Below are 22,119 nucleotides of genomic sequence, written 5' to 3'. Positions count from 1 at the left end.
TCCAGCCAACTTGCACTATTCTTGTATTGTATTGCCTCTGCTCTTGCAAATGACTGACTGTTACTATTAACCGTATCCTCGTCATTCATTTATGTACCACCTGAAGATATGCTTCATTGTAACTGTAACCATGCCACTCATTTATGTACTGTCTGAAGATATGCGCCCGGTTGCCCTCGGGTCAGGTGCGCTATACAAATAAAATAAATACAAATACGCATCCAAGTCCGAGTATCTTCGGCATCTAACAACTCGGCCAAACTCATTAAAATCTGCAAGGAGCTGGCCAATCCTGCTGCAGTCACCTCCCAGGCCCTCTGCACAGCCCTGGCTTCTCATTTATCTCTAAAACCCAGGACATCCTGTTCACTCTCCCCATCTCTCCTCCTCTACTCTCTCTCCACTATCTTTGGCCTCCCTGCAACCACCTCTCCTCCCTCTTTCTCTTCCTTTCCTCTGTTTTCCCCAGGCGAGATTTCCAGACAAGTCTGATCTTTAAAAGTATCTTCAAAATAGGTTCTTCCCTGTTCGTCCAAAACCATCAAGGACCATATTGACACCCTTGCTTCTTTCCTGGCCAACTTCTGCAACCAGTCCTTCACTGGAGGCTTCCCCTCCCCTCTGAAGCACTCTTGTGCACCCCCTTCTAAAGAAACCCACAGCCGACCCCATCTCCCCGGCTAACTATCGCCCGATCTCGATCACTCCTTTCCTGGGCAAACTCCTGGAAACGCTGGCCATCTCCCAGCTTAATCTTCACACTGATTCTGTAGGTTGTCTCCATGACCATCAGTCTGGCTTCAGAGCAGCTAATCCGACCCACTAGATTCATGTTAATTATAAAGTGATCTGGACCAAAGTACAAACATATTGTTTTATTAGAATGCAGTGGAATTAATTCCACTAAATGGTGGACATACCATCTTTTATGATAAGTCACATGAAGGGACAGCAACACTATTAAAGACAATAGTTGATTGCCCTGAGTGTGCTTTTTTTAGCATAGGACAGTAGTGAGCCAGGCTATGAGTGCTCTCTTGTTTCTCCCCAGATTGGCGACACATTAGCGCCACACTAGGGAAACTACACCCCAAGGGACAGCAAGCTTGTTCTCTGGAATACGGACATTTAGCTATTTGTAGGGACGAAAGCGGTAGGCTTAAATTTCTTTTAAAGGTAACATAATTGATTATGCTCATGATGTGCTAACATGAATAGGGAAGGAGACAGAATCCGAATACCCTTATGACTTCAATTGTAGTAAATTGGCTTCAGAGCAGCCAGAAGCGTGGAAACTGCTCTCCTAAACATCTGTGAAGACCTGCTCTCCAACCTAGATTCTTCTCCCCTCTGTCCTCCTACTCGATCTCTCCTTCTGCCTTTGATACTGTCAACCATGCCATCCTGCTCAACCACCTCTGTGATAATCTGGATATCACTGATCAGGCTCTGGCCTGGCTGTCTCCTTCCTCCCCAACCGACCCTCCCCTGACCAAATTGGGTCCTTCCTTTCCTCTATCACACTCTCCACTCATGGTGTTCCCCAGCGGTCTAAGCTCTCTCCTTGGCTTTTCGACCAATACCTGGCACCCCTCACCCATTTCATTGCTGCTCTCAACTCCAATTTTCAGTGTTAGGCGAATGGCACTCAGCTGGTTTTCAGGCTCCCTTTGTCACCTCCTCGCCAATCTGACTGTCTTTCTGCAATCCAGGAGTTGTGTGCTGCCAACAACCTCTACCTTTCTGGCAATAAGACAGAGATCCTCCTTATCGGCACCCTTCACCTTCCTTTCCTGTAACTCTCTGGCTGGCCCTCTCCCTTCAGCCACCTGTGAGGCTAAGAACCTCAGGGACACATTCGACTCCACGCTTTCATTTTCAAACACACATCTCTAATGTCTCTAAGAAGTCAAACTACCAACTGCACCTCCTCATAGGTATTATTCCTTGCCTCATCTTCCCCCAGAAGCTCACCGTCTCCAGATCTCTGGCTCTTTCTAGGCTGGACTACTGCAACAGCCTCTTCCTAAATCTGCCTGCTTCTACTCTCTGTCCTTTGCAACTCACCCAGAACGAGACTACGAGACATGTCCTTGTCCTCAAGCCCATGGATCGTATCTCTCCAGCCCTGTAATCTCTTCACTGGCTCTCCTTGGCTGCAAGGCCTTCTGGGGCCTGGGACCGCAATACCTTCAACTTCGGAAATACAGCTCTTCGCTCCTCCACCTCCCTCCGGGTCAGTCGCTTCGAATGATCGAATGTGCACATATTTAAATCAGTTCAGCGCTTTGGTTTCAGTGATCACAGCACAGCAGACATCTGTCATTTCCTTTTTTTCACATTGGAACATCAAGCCATCCAATGGGCAGCAATTCCAGTCACCCCCTGTTGGGAACGATTTTCTGTTTTGCAACTTTCCCTCCATTGATTTCAATGGGACCCCTTCTTTTTGCTTATTTGACTTTTTGAAGGGAATTAAAGCCTTTCAGCTTCTCTTGCATTTTGCTCATTGTTGTAGGGAAACTGACTAGTGCCTAAGACTGTCATTAATGAGAAATGGTTTCTCTTTAGGAGTTCCTGTATTTTGTATATTGCACACAACACTTTGCAGTGCATTGTGGGTTCTGTGTATCTTTCTACCTTGGTATATTTCTATATGTGCTCAAGACCAGCTGGTGGCAGCAGCAGCAACATTTTGACCATTTTTATTTTACTTGTGTAATTTTGTGTTTACCGTGAATAGCTACTAAAGGTGGCTAGCACCCAATGATAGTGGTGCTACAAGGTTTCTCACTTGTTCTTTGGCCATATTGTAGTTTGGCTTTTTTCCTGCCTTACCAGGTCAGGAAATCGCATATAAGGTCATGCACTTGCCCAGCAAAGCTGCTGCTTTTGCTGGCTAGTGAGCTTTTGTGTGTGTGTGAGCCAAAGGGAGGGGGCTCAGACTGTCTTGTCCAAGTCCACATCCCTTGGTGTCAGAGAATCTGCTGCAGGGGCCCGGGAGTGGATGTTAAACCAGTAGTTGTCCCTGATTCTACAACTACTGGCTGTTTGAATGTGGCAGATCCTTTCAATTGCTAGGCTTGGGCTTGATTGCAGCCCTAATTCTGGATAAGAGGAGGATTTCTGAAGACAGTGTGACCTGGGACAATCTGAGTCATGGGAGTAAGTAAACCTAAGTGTTCCTGTGCCCCCTCTTCCCCCATTCTCCATAGGGTAGCATTGGGTGCAAAGCCCATTGTCCCATAACTCTCTTGGTGGTTACATTTTGGTCGTCGAACCTGGGTCAAGTATCATACCCCTTAGATAGCCTTTGGACTGGGATAGAGAGGAGAACTTGCCTGTCTTAGGACAAATACTTATTTTACTTTGAAATAGTTTTGAACTGTTTTAAATCGCCACCAGAAGCCCATTGAATCCTTGTTGAGAATACCTTCCCTGGAGAAACCTGTACTGTAACCTGAGTCGTTTGCGCAGTAGGCCCCATACGTCTTAGCACTTTGACTTCCTAAATGAAAGGGAATTGGGATTGTATTGGTTCTATTCATTTTATCTGCATCCGATTACCTACCCAGGCCTTACAAATGATCAAAAATGTCACTAGCCCTACAGCGCTAGTTACTTCACCTACTCTCCCCTCAAAATATGTTGAAAACAAATCTCACCTTTTTGTTATATGGTGCATTTCACCTTTAATGAATATCATATTTGGCACAATGCTACCACCCTGTGGCCAACCGTGCACAGTGACAGTTTATTTGCTATTTACTGCAAAATACGTTGCTTTGCAGTAAATGGTAATTAACGTTTTCTACATCCCTGTACTCAACATGAAGAGTGTTGAAAATTAAATGGAAATGTTCTTTCCCCTTCATAAAATCTCCACGCCCATGCGAGTGGGTGAGGAGTTTTTGCAAGCCCTGTAATACCTGGTTAATTATTGATTGATGCATTGTAAGTGAACTTACTGGTGAGCGTATATATTTGTGATATTTGAGTGATACTAACTGCTAGTTTTGTTTCTTGGTGTATTCTTAAGGCCTAATTGTTGTATTTGTTGTATACGTTGACTGAATTATTGTTATTCTCTGTGAACTCTGTGGCCCTAGACCACTCACTCACTCCTAAGACTTTACTGCTCTTCCACATACCTTGAATGGGTTTTGGCTAAACTGACCCTAACTAAAATAACTAATTCATAACTAATAACATAATAATTCACTATAACTAGAGTGGCCTATAAAAAATGAAGTCTCCAGACTGTTCTTTGTAGGCTGAAGATAATATATTTAAATATATGCGTTGTGTTTTTCAGAGAGAGAATGAAGAGACCCGAATTCTAAAGAAAAAATTAAAATACTGTCAAAGGTTGCGCCATGACCTGGAAAGAGCACGGTTGTTGATTGAACAGATACGGAAAAGAGAGAAGTTAAAGCGAGAAGAGGTAACTATTTTCTTCTTAACAATTGATATGTTTTAGCGGGAATCTTTGAATCCTCCGTCTTGAATTTTGTAATGAAATATGCTTAAAATAAGGTTAGCCCTATTTAAATAAAGTACTTGTTTATAATTGACTACTGAAATTGTAATTGAAATTTTAGAGAGCTGCTATCCTGTAATGTCTGTGTTTTTTGGCACTGAAGGTTCTAATTTCCCAGGACTACGGCTGTTCGGGGTTTGATTGGTAGCAAATGTGAGATGCTGAACACTGCCAGTAGCATTGAACTTTTTTGAAAGCTGGAATACCTGTATTAATGGCAACATGTTTACATGGTATCTCAAGGTCCTTTTATGTCTGTGTGCATTAACTGTTCTGGGAAGAAATTTGGACGGAACGTTATTATTATTTTATTTGCATATGGTCCAAGAGACCTTTACAAAGCACATAGCAATTTTCAAAAATAAAAATACATTTGTAGTAATCTCATAAAAACAAATAAGTTACAGCCATTTCCCTTCTTTCCGCATATGGTTACAGTATCTCGATAAGATTTGCATATTCTCATAGGAACAGAAATATATTCCAGCCACTTCCCTTCTATCAACATGTAATTACAATATCTTGATAAAACTTGCATATTCGTTAGGCCCTGCTTTGGTTTACATAAACCTTTGCCTGCTTTCTGTCCGTTTTACAGATGGAACGACATGGAACAGAGATTAGTTTTTGGTCTAGCATTTCAGTTTTTCAAAAACTTGTATTTCATGACCAGAGATCCTTCTGTCCCAGAGGACATCTGAGATCAGCCCCGCCCTGGAGAAGAGCTGATCTCATACTCCAGGTCCCCTCGCATTCCATCAAGAGATGTCTTAATGATTGATTCGAAGGAATGGAGCATATTTTGCAATATTTATGGCCTTCATCCCCTTGATTATGCTTAGCCAAAACATCTCCAGTGTGTGACACATTCAATCCTATTCTGAGAAAATGATTTTTAGTTTATCTGGAATCTTTACGAAATAGTGTGCAAGGCAGCCCAACTTTTTTTCATCCTAGAGGAACTGATTTAACGGAATCGAGACCCGCACTTTTGCGATTGCTTCGATCCATTCACTTTGTTTCAATGCCCCTTTTATCTTCTGTGGATTTGAAATTAGTGTTGGTGAATCAAGATCGACCCTTGCTAAGATCTCCTTCACTCTTTTCTCTAATATAGCGAGGATCTTAGACCTTGATTGATCCAGATGTACCTTGATATCTCTATAGAGTGTTCTGTTTTGTGCTATAATAATCTCCCGATAGAGTGAAACCAATTTCCAATCTGCCAGGCAGCCCAGTGAGCTTAAGCCTAACTCAAATCTCAGACTCCTGGATGGAGTACTCATTGGGAGTCTGAGAGCCATCTTCCATAAGCGGCCCTCCAATTTGTGTTTCAAATCAAGGGCTTCGATTCTAGGCCATATAAGATCACTGGGACTGATTTTGCCCTGTAACATCTGATTAAAGGAAGGATAAAAAATGTGCAGTATTTTGGCACTTTGTTTCAACATCTGGGGTATGATGTGCACAATTTTACCTAATAACTCTGACTCCACTTTGTGGGTAGCTGGTGAAGCCTATATTGTATAGCCCAAGTAAGTTAATTCATCCACCTGTGGGATAGTTTGGCCCTCCATAAACCAATCTGCATAGCAGATCCTTTTTTAGGGATGCCTGAAAACCACAATCTTAGACTTCACAGGGTTTATGGACAGCCCATTTAATCCTGTGTAGTCACCCAATTTGGTTAGCAGGCATTCTAATCCTATTGCTGTCTTATCCAGCAACACAATATCATCTACATAGGCCAGCCAGTGAATACTTCTCCCACTTATCACTGGACTGGCCAATGCAGATGACTCCAAGAAGATGCCCATGTACGACTGAAACAAGTTGAAGAAGAAAACCCCCACCCTGCCCCCGGCACCCCTGCTTGACTCCTTTCTCGACCAGAATTAATTCAGATAGATGCCTGTAGTGTCTAGACGCACCCTCACAGAGGTGTCTCTATGTAATCCCCCACCTTCGTAGTTTAATCCAGAGGAGTGCTCCATCTACTTGGTCGAATGCCTTAGATGGATCGACCCAGGCCCCGTATAATAGGGCCTCACCTTATAATAGGGCCTCGCCTTTCCCCATAGGGTTAGAACTTGCCCATTCAAAGTGGTAAAAAGACCTCGTCTTGAAACCTGTTTGACAAGATAAAATCTGAGCAGCGTGTACCCATTTCGATAAATCATTAAGCAGCAATTTCATAAAGATTTTACTGTCTATATCGAGGAGGGCGATCAGGTGATAATTTGCCGGATTTATCAGATCGCTCCCCCCCCCCCCACCCTGAAAAATGGTATCACTTGCGCAGTCTTCCATGAGGGTGGAAAGGAGCTCCTCTTCAGGTTCTCTACATAGAGCTGATTTAATAACCTGGACCATAAACCAAGATTGTTCTTGAGTACTTGATATGATTAGGTCCGGCAGCTCTAGAGGATGATGACTTTTATATTATGTCAGCAATATCTTCCTCTGTGAAGGTCGAATGCCAAGGACTATCTAAGCTTACGCTATGCTGATCCTCCCCAGTGTTCTTAAAAGTTTTTGACAGGTATTCCACCCACCTGGACTCTGGGACCAGATTACATAATGTACTGCTAGAACAGGATTCTAATTAACCAACAACTGACCAAATGTTTCTAGAATTCACCTCATTTATTAGCTGAAGCATCAATTCACTGTCCTGTTGCAGCCGAGACATCCTATGATTTCTTGACCAATACTTTTAGTTTTTTTTTTCCTCCGCTTCCAATCTATATGTCTGTGGGTCCTAGCCCATTTTCTTTAGTATCCTCACACTGTCTTAATTCCCCTTTTCCTTGACCAGATCTCTTCATCGAAACTGTGTACATGACTTTGTTTATTTCCTACTGCTGTTTCACTCAGAGAAGAGACGGACCAGATATATTTCACAAATCTCTCTGGTTGACATTCCTCCTCCCAGACATGGCTTGGGATTTTCCCTAATTTACTGTTCAGATATTTCCCGTTCTGTCTATACTTAACAAGACAAACCTTCCCTTTTTTCCCGGTTAGATTTTGTAAGTGTACAACAGACAATGTTGCTAACAAGTCAGGGAATGATAGTTCCAACTGTGAGTGATCACCCACCCCCCCACCCCCCCCAGTCATGTTTTACTCCCATGGTAGATTGTCGGGAGAGTAAGCCTGGTGAAACAATAAATAGTCCAAGACAGAGGATGAGGTACCCGATGCCAGGTCGTGGCCGGGCCTGTCCCCCCTCACTACTCCATCACCATTTTCAAACCCCAAGAACCTAGGAAATCCAACCAAATTCGCCCTTTTTCTTTTTAGATTTTTCTGGTTACTAACAGTCCTGAATTCCTATGACATCATTAGCAATAGGAGTTATGCTTTTAATTGCATTATTGTTAAACGCTATCAGAAGACCCCCCCTGAGGGCCTTCCTCTGGCTATCTGTAAAGAAGATAGACAATGAAGGGTATAGCCCTCGCTCTCCAGAGGATTGACCAACCTTGTTTCCTGAAATAAAATATTATTTGAGTGGAATATCTGTTCTTTCATTTTTTTGGATTTAAAAGTACTGGAGCCCCGCGTGTTCCAACTGACCAAATTTAAGGGCATTATGTCTAAAGATGCTGGAATCCTACTCCCATTTTATGGACTACTTGGGGGAGAATCTCTGGGAGAAAAGCGCTTTTTCGTTAGTACTATCTACAGTGTCCTTCCTCTACGAGAACATCCACGAGAACTCCTTCTGGGACCCTTCCGGCCATCCGCCTTCTGCCCACCCCATCCCCCCCATTCCCCCCCATTTCGGCACACTTCCCTGTGCGTCTTCCCTCAGCAATTAAGAGAACACTTTTAGTCTGTGCCGCTCTAGGTCACTTGTGGTACTCAGGATGGCCATCTGTGCCTTCTTTAAGTTAAGGCCCATTTCCGCATAATAGGGGTCCTTTATTTTAGTAAATCTTACAAATTCTATGTCCTCAGTCGATAATAGAAAGAGATTTGAGTTATTGAGTTGTGGAATGAAAAGGGAAAATCGATTGCGATTGAAGAAACTTCGGCAAAGGCTAAAATGGATCAACATACTTATGAGGGACATCGATCTACAAAGACAAGAGAAGAGGAAGTAGTGACTGACTTAGTGATTCCGAATGTTTGGTTGAAGCTTTCAGCAAATACCAAACACAAATCCTCGAGTAGAAATGAAAAAAATGGGGTGAGGGGGGAGAGGGCCACCAAAAATTGTGGGACAGGCCCCCCAGTGGGTGGGGCTGTAAGGTTTGGGCACCCTGGGGCCAGATCGGCACACCAATGTGTCCCTCTGCACCAAGGGGAGTTGGGTTATCAAAGGAAAAAAGTGAAAATGGCAGAACGCTTTTTAGGGGGGTTGTGGGGCACTCCAAAGGGCGGGGAATTTTCAAATGGGAAGGGACGGTGACCCCCTAACTCCCCACCCGCAATGGAGTGAGTGCCATGTCATGCAGCCCTCCCTAGGCCCAGATATCTGCTTCTTGGAAGGGACGCCTGAGCCCAGGGAGGAGTGCAGGACAGCCCCTCCCCTCACCTGCCCCCAGGGTGGGGCTACATGAGATGCGCCGCCCCTCCAATTGGGGTGGAGAGGTGCTCCCCCCCCCTAGTATTGTTTATTTATAGAGCGCGCCTGGCCGTTAAGCAACTGGGCGCTTGCAAAGAATACAATCTTGAGTTACAGGTACATAAATAAGTTACAATTCTTATGTTACAGGATCATATATCAAGCATTTCTTATGTTACAATGTCGGATGACTTACATGTGGGAAATGTTACAGTTTCAAATATTTTGCAGTACATGTACAGAGTATTTGGTCCACTTGAGACATTTTAGCAGTCGTTGGATTTAAGCCAGAGTTTGACGTTCGCTTTGAACACGTGGAAGGAAGGGGTGGCTCTGAGTGCATCTGGGATAGAGTTCCAGAGATGAGCTGCTAGAACTGGGAAGCTGGATCCGCCAGTTCTTTTCAGCTTAAAGTTGGGGATTTTGATGCTGTTTGAGAGGGCCTTTCTGATGGGTCATTCATAGGTGTGCTTTGAATTTTTCTGTGAGGTATGCAGGTGCTTTGTTCAGACAATTGTGTGTAATCTTCAGAGTTTTGAATTTGATCCGGTCCTTGATGGCTAGCCAGTTGATGGCTCTTCTATGGACAGATATGTGTTGCCCTTTGGGAATTCCTAGGGCTGTTCTAAGGGCATTGTTCTGCAAGGTGTGGAGTTTGTTGATGTTATGTTTACTGGTGCTTAGGTACAGAGCATTGCAGTAGTCTAATTTGGAGAGGATGAGGGCTCGCGCTATGGTGGTACAGCTATCTGTGGATAGGTATGGTTTGCAGGCATGGATAAGTTTGCAGGTGTAACTGGTTGCTGAGGCTGTAGCATTTACTTGCTTGTCGAGGGTAAGAGCTGATTCTAAGTAGAATACTAAGGTTTTAACTTCCTTGGCTACCTTGATTTTGATGCCATCAATCGTGATGGAATTGTACATATGGGGTAATTTTTTCAGTTTACTGGAGGACCCGATGATTAAGAGCTCGGTCTTGTCGTTAAGACATAGGCCGTGTGTGGCCATCCAGGTTTGGATGATTTAGATTTTATTTATGAGGCTGGTGTCCTTTTCATAGTCACCCTGGATTGGGATAATAATCTGGGTGTCATCAGCAAAGTTGGTATATGAGACCCCTAGTTTGTCCTATATATATCAAAGAGCGGCTTTGTAAAAATATTGTACAAAGTGGGGGAAACACATGACCCTTGAGGGACTCCACAGGTGATGGGCACTGGATCCGGTGCTGAAGAAGGTGAGAAGACTCTTATGGTTCTCTGGTCCAAGAATTAATTTATCCACGCTGTGGCTTTTGTGGAGAAGTTGGATGCCGATTTGAGGTGATTACAGAGTAACTTGTGGTCTACCAGGTCGAAGGCGGCTGATAGGTCTAGGGGAATGGAGATGTCTCCTCTATCTTTGCTCTCGTCTAGTTGTTTTTTAAGATCAAGGAGAGCCGTTTCGGTTCCATGTCTCGGTCTAAATCCTGATTGTCTTGTCCCTAGTAGATAGTTGATCTCCAGATAAGATTGGATCTGTAGAAATGCAGCTTTATCTAAGATTTTGAGGAGGAACGGGTTAGTTGTTATGGGCCTATAGTTTGTTGGGACATTGGGGTCCAGGTTTGCTTTTTTTAGGAGAGGTAATATCCAGGCATCTTTAAGGTTAGTTGGCACAGAGCATGATTTGAATGATGAGTTGATAAATGATGTGACGAAGGGGGCTAGTTCATGTGCAGCTTCTTTAATAATTGGGGCTGGACAGGTGTCGCCAAGACATCGAGACGGTTTCAACGACTTGATGATGTTCTTAGTTTCCACAATAGAGATGGCTCTAAAGCTAAATTGGTTAGCGGGTTTGGTTTGGTTGGCGGCAAGTTCCTGGAGGATGGTTTCTTGCGTGAGAGGGCAATGTTGTGGAGGGCAGATTTTTTGGCTAATATTTTGTCTCGTAACATTGAGATTTTGTTGCATAGGGCATTTTGAATGTTTGTGCACCAGGCTTTGTCTTTGGTGCAAGAGTATATGGGTGCAATTGGGGATTCTAATTCTCTTGGGATGGAGAAGATTTCCCTGGTATTCGAATTCGCTTTTTTGATTCTGTCATTAAAGGTCTCTTTTTTTTGCCTGAATGATTTTTTTTGTAGCTGTTAGTAAGGGCAGTGAGGAGGTTTTTGTTATGGGGAGAAGGTTTTTTTCTCCAGCAGGCTTCTGCGTGTCGTTTCTCTTTGTGTAGGGCTTTTAACGTGGGATTGAAACAGGTGTTAAGATGGGCAATAGGTTTAGATTTGGTGAGTTTCAGCGGCGCAATGGCGTCAATCGCCAAGTTGATGGTGTTATACAGGTCAGCAAGATAATTAGGGTTAGAGATCAGGCTAGAGTGATTGGTGATAGGTTGGATCAGGGGGATAAGATTTGAGTGTGATATTTTTTTTGCAACAGGTGAGGGCAGGAGGAGCATGAGGTTTAGTAGATTTAGGTTGGGGAAGGTCTGAAATGGTCAATGAAATCAGATGGTGATCAGTCTATATACAAGATTCAATTGCCGTTATGAGGGAAACGCAGTTAATATCTGCGACCCAGTCCAATGTGCGGCCTTTAGAGTGCGTGGGGCCGTTATTCCGAATAGTGAGGCCTGCTTTCACAATAGTGTTGGCTATGGTGGAGGCATTGGAGTCTTTTGGGTCCTTATAGCCGAAGTTAAGATTGCCTAATAGAATGATTTGTGTTCCTGGTTTGGCGTTAGTGTTTAAGAGGGTGGTTAAGTCCTCTTCAAAGGTGCCTAGTGGACCAGGGGGTCTGTAGATAAGGTGTACTGTGATAGTACGTGAGGCGGAGATTTCTATTTTTAGGGAGAGTAGTTCAGCTTACTGTATAGTGATGCTGTCCATTTCTTTGATGGTGAGGTTGGCTCTGCAGATAAGAGCTATGCCTCCTCCTTTGGAGGTTTAACTATCTTTTCTGAAGATGGTAAAGTTTGGGGGTATGGCTCTCATAAGGGCAGGGCCAGCAGCTTTGTGTAGCCATGTTTCAGTAACTGCTAGGAAATCGAGTTGGTTACAGGTGATATTAACAATTTCAGAGGTGTGGGCTATTCGAGATCTAGCGTTAATGAGACCTCCATTGAGATTTTGTGTTATTTTAGTATTATTGCTAATGTGGACCTTGTTGAGCAAAGTTTCAGAGGTTTTGGTACAAGGTATTTGATTGCAGCTAGGTTTCCTTTGATGCGTGTTCGCCTGTCGTGTATGAGCTCCTTCTTAGGGTGGTTGAGAGGTGAGTGTGCAATTGGTGGTTTGGGAAGTCTAGTGCCTAGTCTAAGGTTCCTTAGTCCGGTAGGACAAGTCTGATTCAGTTGGGTCTGGGTAAAGGGAGCAGGCTGTTTGGGTAGTCTAGTGCCTAGTCTAGAGTTCCTTAGTCCGGTAGGACAAGCCTGATTCAGTTGGGTTTGAGTAAAGGGGGCAGACTGTTGGAGTGGTAGCAGTGTGTACATCTTTTTGGTTGGTTCCCTTTCTGTAGGCGGAATGTGGTGGGGGGGGCAACCATGATGGCTAAGGCAGAAAGCGTAGAGAGTATAGCTAAGTAGCATATAGGTGTGTCAGACATGGGAGATGTCATAAGTGTTTGTTGGTAGGTTGGCCTGCAGTGGCCAGGTGCCTAGTAGTAGTATAATCTAAGTGTGCAGATGGGTTCACCTAGGATCAAAATTCACAGTATGAGCTAAAATGCATGACTTAGAGTAGTTAGCAGAGTGCAAGGCAAGGTACCAAAGGGTCTAAATAAGTAACTGGATGCAATGGCGAGCGACCAAAAGGGTCTCAGATAGGTCACCGGGTGCAGTGGCGAGCGACCAAAAGGGTCTAAATGCCTGGAAGGTACTTCGTATTCTACATAAGGCTAAATGGATTAGACAATTAGACACTGGGCATCCGCCATGGGTATCTTCTGGGGTATAAGTACTCTGGGCGTGCAGAGGTATGGGGTATGAGAGAGCAAACCTAACAGCTCTCATTTGTTGCTTGTTTGGCGGTGGCACTCATGTCTGAGTACCATTTGTTGGACTGATCTGGGTGGAAGGGGGACTTCAATTTCATCTAATCCCAGACCATGGTATGCATCATAACCTTTCCCTCATGCCCCCTTTTTTGTCTTCTACCCCCTCCCCCTTTGACCATTGTGTAACTTTTTCACCTTCAGATGTCTTATGGGAAAAATGTTTGTCCATATTTCATAATTTTATTCACCCCTAATCTGCAAGGATTTTGACACTGGGTGTGTTAGGGTTACTGGGACATAGGGTGTAAATTGCATTTTATCGCCATCTGAGGTAGATTCTTCAGTTGTGTGCATATTTACATATGGTGATTCCGACCTACCGAACATAGAATAGTCACCATCATACTCATTCGATACATTATCAACAGCACAACCTATAGCAGCATATGTAAAAAATAGGGGTTTTGCCAGTCCGGTATTTGTGCAAGGTGGTTAAGTTATCATTCACTGAAGCATTGTGGCCACAAATAACTTCAAAGCCATCCCAAATGAGACTTGACCCTTCTTGTATCAGATGTACCCCACTCCCCCCTCCTTTATATCTCCTAATATAAATGACACACTCCAATACATACCAAGGCAGAACAGCATTACTGAAAAAAACAATAGCCACAAAGTAAAGACCAGTCATATTGGTAATTTCTATTACTGCTAACTTCTACTCTATCGCTATCTACATCTGTGGCGTTGTTAGTGAGGGCCCTCCTTTCCTTCATGTTTCCACATGAAGGGGCGAAATAAATGGGTTAAGTACACACATAATTTATCTCTTTCATCTTTGTGTTACTGACATTCAGTTATACATGTATTTAAGCTAAAAATATGGGATGACAGGAACCATAAGAGAAGACGGCAGGAGTGAGCCCACTTCGAATAAAAGTGTGCTAGGAGGACTGTAGTGGAGATGAAGGCATACTGAAAGGGCAATAGATAGATAAAAAGGTAGGAATTGAGATGTGCCGGGGCTGGGGGGAGGTGACAGGGGGGGAAGAGAGAGAGAGAGAGAGAGAGAGAATTCAAATATATATACATTTAACTATACCCATTCTTCATCAGTGCTCATATTCATTTTCCAGCTTATCTTTTCTTGTTGCTTGTTACACTTTGTCATCTGTGTATCTGTACTTTATCTTTAAGGGATTGCAACTTCCTCACTCTGTTGTTGCTCACTCTGGTGTGAGGTACCGTCATGTGCCTTTCTCACATCTGACAGATGCACCCAGTATTTTAACCCCCCACACTTTTACTGCAGAGGGAGTGCAATAAATTACTTCATAAGGGCCATGGAATCGTGGGGAGTTCCACCTCCGCATGAAACTGCAAACCTATACATTTTTACCAGGCATTAGCTGTCTTGTGGGGCTGTCTTGTGCAGGTGTGGTTGTCAGTTTCATTATCTCGAGTGAAGGCAGGCGCCATTTGTCTTGCTATGCTCCACACAGCCTGTGTCAGTTGGGTGAGATATTCCTTAAATTCAACCCCTAGCACTGTGGCAGCTCTATGAGCGTCTGATGCTCTTCTTACTAGGGATAGTGGCGTGTGAATACGCCTTCCCGTCACTATTTCATGCAGGCTCAAATGGTGGACCTGACTTGGCTGTGTCCGGAGTTGGAACAGTGCTAGGGGCAAGCAATAAACACAAGTTTTCTTAAGTATGTGACACATTTTAGACAATCTACTCTTGAGGAGGCCGTTTATTTTGTCTACCACCACGCACTTCTTTAAAGAGTTCATTTGCAAAGTGCATGCCATTGTCTGAACGGATTACGTCACTTATCCCCCACCTAGAGAATACTTCCTTCACCAAAAACTTGGCCACGCACTTGCCATCTGGGTGTGCACATGGTTCTGCCTCCACCCATTGTGAGAAGGGGCACACTATCACCATAAGGTATCTTGCCCCATTACATCTTTCTCCCATGTCAGCATAGTCTGTGTAGTTCTCGAAATGGCCCTGATGGGCATGGCAGTGTTCATCGCAGTGTTCTTAGTGTCGTACCCGAACTGTATGTTTAGCATGTAATGCATTCTATCGTTAATTTTGTCAAGTGTTCCTGCAAATTACCACACTTCTTGGATGTCTGCTGCAATATGTTGTTTTGCAATGTGTCCCAGAAAATGCAATTGTTGAAATGCTGTTTGTAACAATTCTATGGGCATCACAACCTTGCCTGTCATTTCTTGCCGCCAAATTAAATCTGTGGGGGATTGTTTGCACCCTCTTTTCTCCAATAGCTCCTGCTCTTCAGGTGCTGCTCGCCTCTGCAACTCTGTTATCTGTAGCACAGGTGTAGAGTTATACTCTTCCTCTTTATCCTCTAATGCCAGTGTTTTTACTATGCATTCTATTGCTGGAGGAATGTCAAAATATGCTGCTTGTTTTTCTGCGGCGTCTGCTGCCGCGTTTCCTAGCGAGATCGCGTCTGTGTTGTTGGTATGTGCCTGGCATTTCACCAACGCTACTACTGATGGTTCCGCTAGAGCTTCAATTAAGTAATTCAATAATGCTACAGGTTGGATGGGGGAACCGTCTGCTCTCCTGAATCCTCTTTGTCGCCATCGTGACAAGCCCGAGTGCACTGTTGTTGTCACGTATGCCAAGTCTGAGTATATTGTTACTGCGCACCCTTTGGCTGTTTGCAATGCTTCAATTAATGCAATAAATTCTGCTGCCTGTACTGAAAAATGTGAGGGGAGGTGCTTCTGCACTATCACTTTGTATTCTTCCCCTTCTATTCTTACCACAGCTGCTCCAACATGTTTTTCTCCCGTTTCACAATCGATGGATCCTGACCCATCTACGAAGTATATTTCTCCCTCTTCTAGGGCATGTTCACTTGCTTTTGGGATGTCATCTTCCTCCCCCCTTATATGTAGCGCAATCGTGTGCTTGCATATCTTCGACTGTGCAGGGTTCTGTGATGAATGTGGCAGGATTTACAGTTTTACATCTGACGAGGTGTACATTTGGGCTTGATATTATTTCGTATGCTGTTGCTCTTTGTGTAGTAAAAGTGGACTTTGACCTTTCAAGTATGGCAAATAGTGAGCGCTCAGTGTACAGTGTTACCGAGCAGCCCATCACTATGGTGCCACTTTTTTCTATTGCGAAGGCTGCAGCTGCGAGTGCTTGTTCGCATACGAAATGACCTTGCATCACTGAATCTAAGGTGCAACTGTAATAGGCCAATGGTTTGTGGCATAGTGATGTTTTCTGGGGGAGTACTGCTGTCATTAGTGTTCTGTTGCTATGTGAAAAGAGAGAGAACTCCCGATCATAATTCGCCAAAACAAGTGCGTGTGTGATTAGGTCCTGCAATTTGAAATATTGTCTCATCATTTCTTGTGTCCATTTGATAGGGGTGCTGTTTTTCTGTGCTGCTTTTAGTCCTTGAAGTAGGGGGCAGGCGTATGCGGCATAATCTGGTATCCATGCACGACAGTAATTGCATATGCTGAGAAATTTCTGCATATCCTTCACTGTTTTGGGTATCAATGTGACACATATTGCCTTTGACTTAACTGGTATAATCCTTTTACCATCTTTTGAAATCTGCTGTCCTAGATACAATACTTCTGCCAGGCAGTATTGTAGTTTCCCTTTGTCCACCTTGTACCCCTTTGTTGCTAGCAGTGTCAGGAGTATTACTGAATCTGCTCTACACTGCTCTTCATTTTCGCAGCAAATAAGGAGATCGTCCACGTATTGGATTATTGTGCTTTTTACATCGATGTTGCCATGGTCTTCATGCAAAATTCTGTTAAATATGCTGGGGCTTTCACAGTACCCCTGATGTAGTCTGCAGTGTTCATATCTTTTTTCCCCCCAGGGTAAATGCTGTTGGGTATTGACAACTGGGGTCAAGTGGTATTGAGAAGAAGGCATTCTTCAAATCCACAACCGTGAAGCACGTCGCATTTTTTTGGATGCTGCATAAAATGGATGCAGGGTTTGATACTAGAGGGAACTCCTTCTGTATGACGTCAATAAGCGGGTGGAGATCCTGTATCATCCTCCAAGCCTCGCCCCTTACTTTTTTTTATAGGGTATATCGCCGTATTACATGGTGAATTTGATGGCACACTTATGCCTTGTTGTAGTAATACACTTATTGTTTCTTTTATTCCCTCCTCCGCTTCTCTAGACAGGGGGTACTGCTTCACTCTGGGTGGTACTGCGCCTGACTTTAGTTTGATTTTTATGGGCGTTACTCCTTGCAGGAGTCCTACATCATGAGGCCCAGTTGTCCATACTTCTTGTGGTACCTTCTTCATATCTTGATCGAATATGGAAGGCAGTGTACTGACACTGGCCATGACAGGGTTGTGTATCTCTCTGTGCTGGATTGTTATGTCACAAGGCACACATTTCCATTATTATTTCCCTGTCAGTGTCACTGTCAGTAAATAGCTCTTAATCTGTTAACTCTCTCAGCGCTATGTTTGGGTCTATGCACACCACTGTTCTCTATTCACTTCCATGCGTGTCCACTCCTATTGGATACGTCTGCCTGATACTTGCACCACCCGTAGGTCAATTGAAAGGATGGTGCCATGCACTATCTCGGGGCTTATTACAGGGCGAAAAATAAAATCAGATGGCACCCTCCATTCTTTTTGTGTTATTTCTGGTACCACTCTAGCCAGAACTTGTATCCCGTAGATAAACATGTCAATATCCGTGGGCACCCCTCTTACTACAACCACAGTACTGATCAGCAGCATTGCTCGCACTGGACATACTCCTGGAGTGGAGCACACTATTCCCCTTTCTGTAAAGGAGATGGTCATGTTAAGCTTACTAAGGAGATCCCTCCCCAGCAAGTTTATGGGCAAATCTTTATTATACAGCAGGGGTACCCAAACTGTTTTTCTCCCCACTGTTCTGTCTAAATCTTTTGTGCAAGGAACTTTCAAGATAGCCCCAGAAAACCCCTGCGTTTCCAAATTTTTCCCTGCGAGTGGAAACCGGCCTTCCCTGAGGCACGCTTTTTCTGCTCCCGAGTCCACCATGAAGATGAACGGTTTGTTGCCTATCTCCGCCCCCACTAGTGGTTCCTCTTCTGCACGTAGGGTAGTTGATAGGACTGGACATGCAAGTGCTTTCTGTCAGCTGTCCTAATTGGAGTATGCTATTTGTTCCTTGGACGGAGAAAATGTTGTCTCCAATTACTGCAGCACCGCGAAATGATGCCGGTGCGCCATTAGCTGTGGTAGCGAAAATGTTAGTGTGTGTGTGTTCTCCATCGTGTTCTGGAGTGCTAGTTGTGGTTGCATACCTTGGTGTTGCATTTGCTGCCTAGGTTGCATTTGTTGTGGTCCTTGCAGGCATTTGTTATAATATTGCTCTTGTCATCCGCTACCACCCCTGGGCAACCCGTAGGGGCTACCTGGATGTGGGTGGACAAATTGCTGTTCGTTTCCCATGGGAGGGAGTCCTTGATAGTAACCCATAGGTCTGATTCTACATTCTCTGGAAAAATGTCCCCACCTTCCGCAGTTCCAACAGTTCCCTTGGCTCCCTCCCCGCATGCCCTGTCCTCCAAACCCTCCTCTTTGTCCCCGATACCCACCTCGTCCTCTTGCAGGTCTGCCCTGCTACTGGGGGCCTTCGTACTGCTCCTCTCCCACCCAGTGCTCTTTTTCGTTTGCAGACCATGTTGCTGCCATCCTTGCTTGTGTACTTCCTGACCCCTCCTCCCCTCCTTCCTGTCTTTCTCCGGGTAGGGCTGCGTTAATCGCAGCAACCTTCACCAATTTATTCTGAACCAGCTTTGCTTCCTCTGCCAACCTCCTGCACTATTTCTTTTTCAAATGGATTGTGTCCTCCAACGTATTCCTCATCTTTAGATGCCATCGAGCGTCGACGGCATCCGCTGTATAAAGGGCTCGAGCAGCGCCCGTTACCTCCAGTTCCGTTTTTCGGAGCAACTGCTTCATGTCACGAACGGCGCATGAGGTTTTTTCTCGACTATGTCCTCGTCATCTACTCTCACCACACCCAAGACAGGTTTAAAAAAATGTCAGAAGTGTGATAGGAAAATGTAAATAACCGACCCACCATCGGAATTGCCTCTAGTGTCTCCGCCTAGACCATCGGGTTGACAAGTGCGGTTCCTGTCAGGCCATGTCCAATAAGGCTCTTAGGGAACATAGTGGTAAACTGATGGTGGGGGAGGAAACCTAACAAGTCTTCTAAAAGACAAAGATTCAGATGAATCTAGTCGAAAATCTCGACATGGGGCGAGGAAGTCGAGATCGAAGAGTTGCTCGAGGAAATCCTCCTCGTCTTCGACTAAGAAGTCAAAAAAGCGATGTCGCAGGTCTTCTTCCTCCTCTTCCTCTGCCTCCTCTGAGAGGAGAGTGACTTATCCGTCCAAGCACGATTCCCCTGAAAAATGGGAGGCCTTTAGGGCTTTGATGCTTAAAATATTCGAGAAAGCGTCCCAGACCCCCTCGAAGATGCCCTGTGGAGATCATGCCTCTACCCACTCTAAAAGTGACAGAGGGAGATCAAAGACTAAACATGCAAGAGCCGATAAGGAGTCGAGAGTGTCATCAAGGGACAGTTCCCCCACGCCTCGTACTAAGACAAAACCTCTGGTGCATAAATCGGTGGTAGCGGAATCGACATCCGCGTCGAAGTCGAAACTCGACTCGACAAAGTCGACGACTACTGCATCGAAATCGCAGATGAAAATGGCGTTGACACCTTTGACTGTATCGAATCCTTCTTCGAAAACATCAAAGCCAGCGCCGTCTTTGACGCCTTCGACGCCTTTATGGAGGCATTCTTTAATCCCGATACCCAAGTCGACGCCATTGCCCATGCCTAAGTCGATACCACCCTCTTTACCTGAAAAAGCTTTCCATCCTCAACCCAGACAGAAATTTTTAATATCCATGTCATCCATTTTTGAAGAACACTCCTCTGAAGAGGATGTCATTTCAGCTGGAGTTAGGTTTGACGCCAGAGAGGTCCCTGAAGAGCTAGTGGACCCGAATTCCAAGATAACAGATCTTTATGACTGTCTCCAAAATGCCAGTGGCCTAGACACTTCACCTGAAGTGGAATTTGAGAGACCCGACCCTACAGATCATGCTGATCCTAGTTATAGAAATCTCATGGGAAGGGTCATCGATTTAATGGGTTGGAAGGCAGCTTCCCCAAATTGAGTGAATGTCCTCTAAAAGATCCTGTTCTTCCATTCGATAAAGCACTTCAGAAGAGGCTGATGGTAAATTGGAATCTGATTCTATTTCAGCAGTAAACAAGAAATGTGTACCAAAATACAGGCCATCTTTATCAGATCCAGAATATCTAACTAAACATCCCTCCCCTGAAAGTCTAGTGGTTCAAGCTGCATCCTCCCCTAGGCAATCAGCTTACCCCTCAATACCACCAGACAGGGATGATAAAAAGTTGATGCTTGGGCCCAGAAAGTTTTCGGGCAGCATGGCCCTTAAATCGACTAATGTAACTTGTACTTAAGCTAGATTTACATATACCCTGTGGGACTGCATGACATCAGCGGCTGAACGCATCCCGGAAGGTGAGGAACGGAATAGTTTCCTGGCTATAGTAAAAGATGGTAAAGTGGCTATGGAGGAATGCCTTCAGTCAGGACTGGACACTGCTGATAGTGTAAGCAGGTCCATGGCATCTAGCACGGTCCTACGCAGGTTTGCATGGCTAAAGAAATCTGGCTTTGCACCTGATGTGCTGTCTAGATTACTTAATATGCCCTTTGACGGCTTGAGGGTGTTTAGCAGCAAGGCGGACGAGAGCTTGGAGAAGCTGCAGACCTCAAAAGTGGCAGCAAAATCACTTAGCGCCGCTATAAAACAGCCTCAACAACACTCTTAGGCAGGCTCATCTTCCTGGAAGAGTTGCTCTTTTCGTTTCTACTCCTCTTTTGGAGAAGGGAGGGGGCAGGCCAGTTAAAGAGGCCAACACGAAAGGTCGTGGTGGAAAAGGGAGAGGTGCTAGATCAGCCCCAGCAGCGGCTACTACCTTCTCAGCCACTGCAAAGCCACTTTGAGGTCTTCACCCATAAGACCCCGGTGGGAGGCAGAATCACTCAGTATCTGGACGAATGGCGGGGCATTACGTCAGATGCCTGGGCACTAGATATAGTGACCCATGGTTACTGCCTTCCTTTTCATCAAAGACCTCAAGATCATCCACCGGGAGCCAACTCTGTAAAACTCTATAAAAATTTCAGACCCGCTCCTTGTGCAGGAGATTTTAACCCTGCTAGAGAAAGGTGCAATAGAACACGTACCTGTAGCGGAAAGGAACAAGGGTTGGTACTCCCCTTATTTTCTCACCCCCAAAAAGGACGGAGGATTGAGACCCATCTTGGACTTGAGAAATTTGAACCAATTGCTCAGGAAGGACAAGTTCAAGATGGTGACACTTTCTCAGATCCTTCAGGCTCTTCAGCTTCAGGACTGGCTGGTTTCATTGGACCTTCAGGATGCTTACTTTCATGTGCCAATCCATCTCAAGCACAGAAAGTACCTGAGGTTCGCAATTAGTGGTTCTCATTATCAGTTTCGGGTTCTACCATTTGGGCTGACCTCCGCCCCAAGGGTTTTCACCAAGCTGATGGCGATGGTGACAGCAAGTATCCGGAGAAGGGGGATTCACATCTACCCTTATCTGGACGATTGGCTAATCAGGGCAAGTTCACCCGAACGAGCCCATGAACATCTGGCCTTGGTCTGCCACTTCTTACACAGACTGGACGTCTCCCTCAATTACAAGAAGTCACAAATGATTCCAAGCCAAAGACTCCAATTCATCGGATCAGTCCTGGATACTTCCTCAGGGAAAGCCTTGCCTCCCGAGGAGAGCGCTCACCACATTCTGCAGATGCTAACAAAGCTTCAAAATGCCAAACATCTACCGGCATTCGACTTTGTAAGGTTGCTAGGCCTCATGGCATCCTGCATTTTTCTGG

General features: G+C 44.8%; 1 protein-coding gene across 3 annotated transcripts in view; it reads left to right on the top strand.

The window, feature by feature from the left end:
- The window catches only part of BRD1 (bromodomain containing 1), a 1,051,203-nt gene that overhangs the window by 294,747 nt on the left and 734,337 nt on the right, over positions 1 to 22,119 (top strand). For all 3 annotated transcript variants that reach the window (XM_069629247.1, XM_069629245.1, XM_069629246.1), the window contains exon 4: positions 4,316 to 4,444. In XM_069629247.1, coding sequence (XP_069485348.1) covers positions 4,316 to 4,444 — 129 coding nt within the window. The remainder of the gene's footprint in view (positions 1 to 4,315; positions 4,445 to 22,119) is intronic.

This window comes from Ambystoma mexicanum, chromosome 12, assembly GCF_040938575.1.
Source record: "Ambystoma mexicanum isolate Mex_15411 chromosome 12, UKY_AmexF1_1, whole genome shotgun sequence".
Classification (NCBI taxonomy): Eukaryota; Metazoa; Chordata; class Amphibia; order Caudata; family Ambystomatidae; genus Ambystoma; species Ambystoma mexicanum.
The sequence above is the reverse complement of the archived record's forward strand: the minus strand, read 5'-3'. Positions and strand labels throughout refer to the sequence as shown.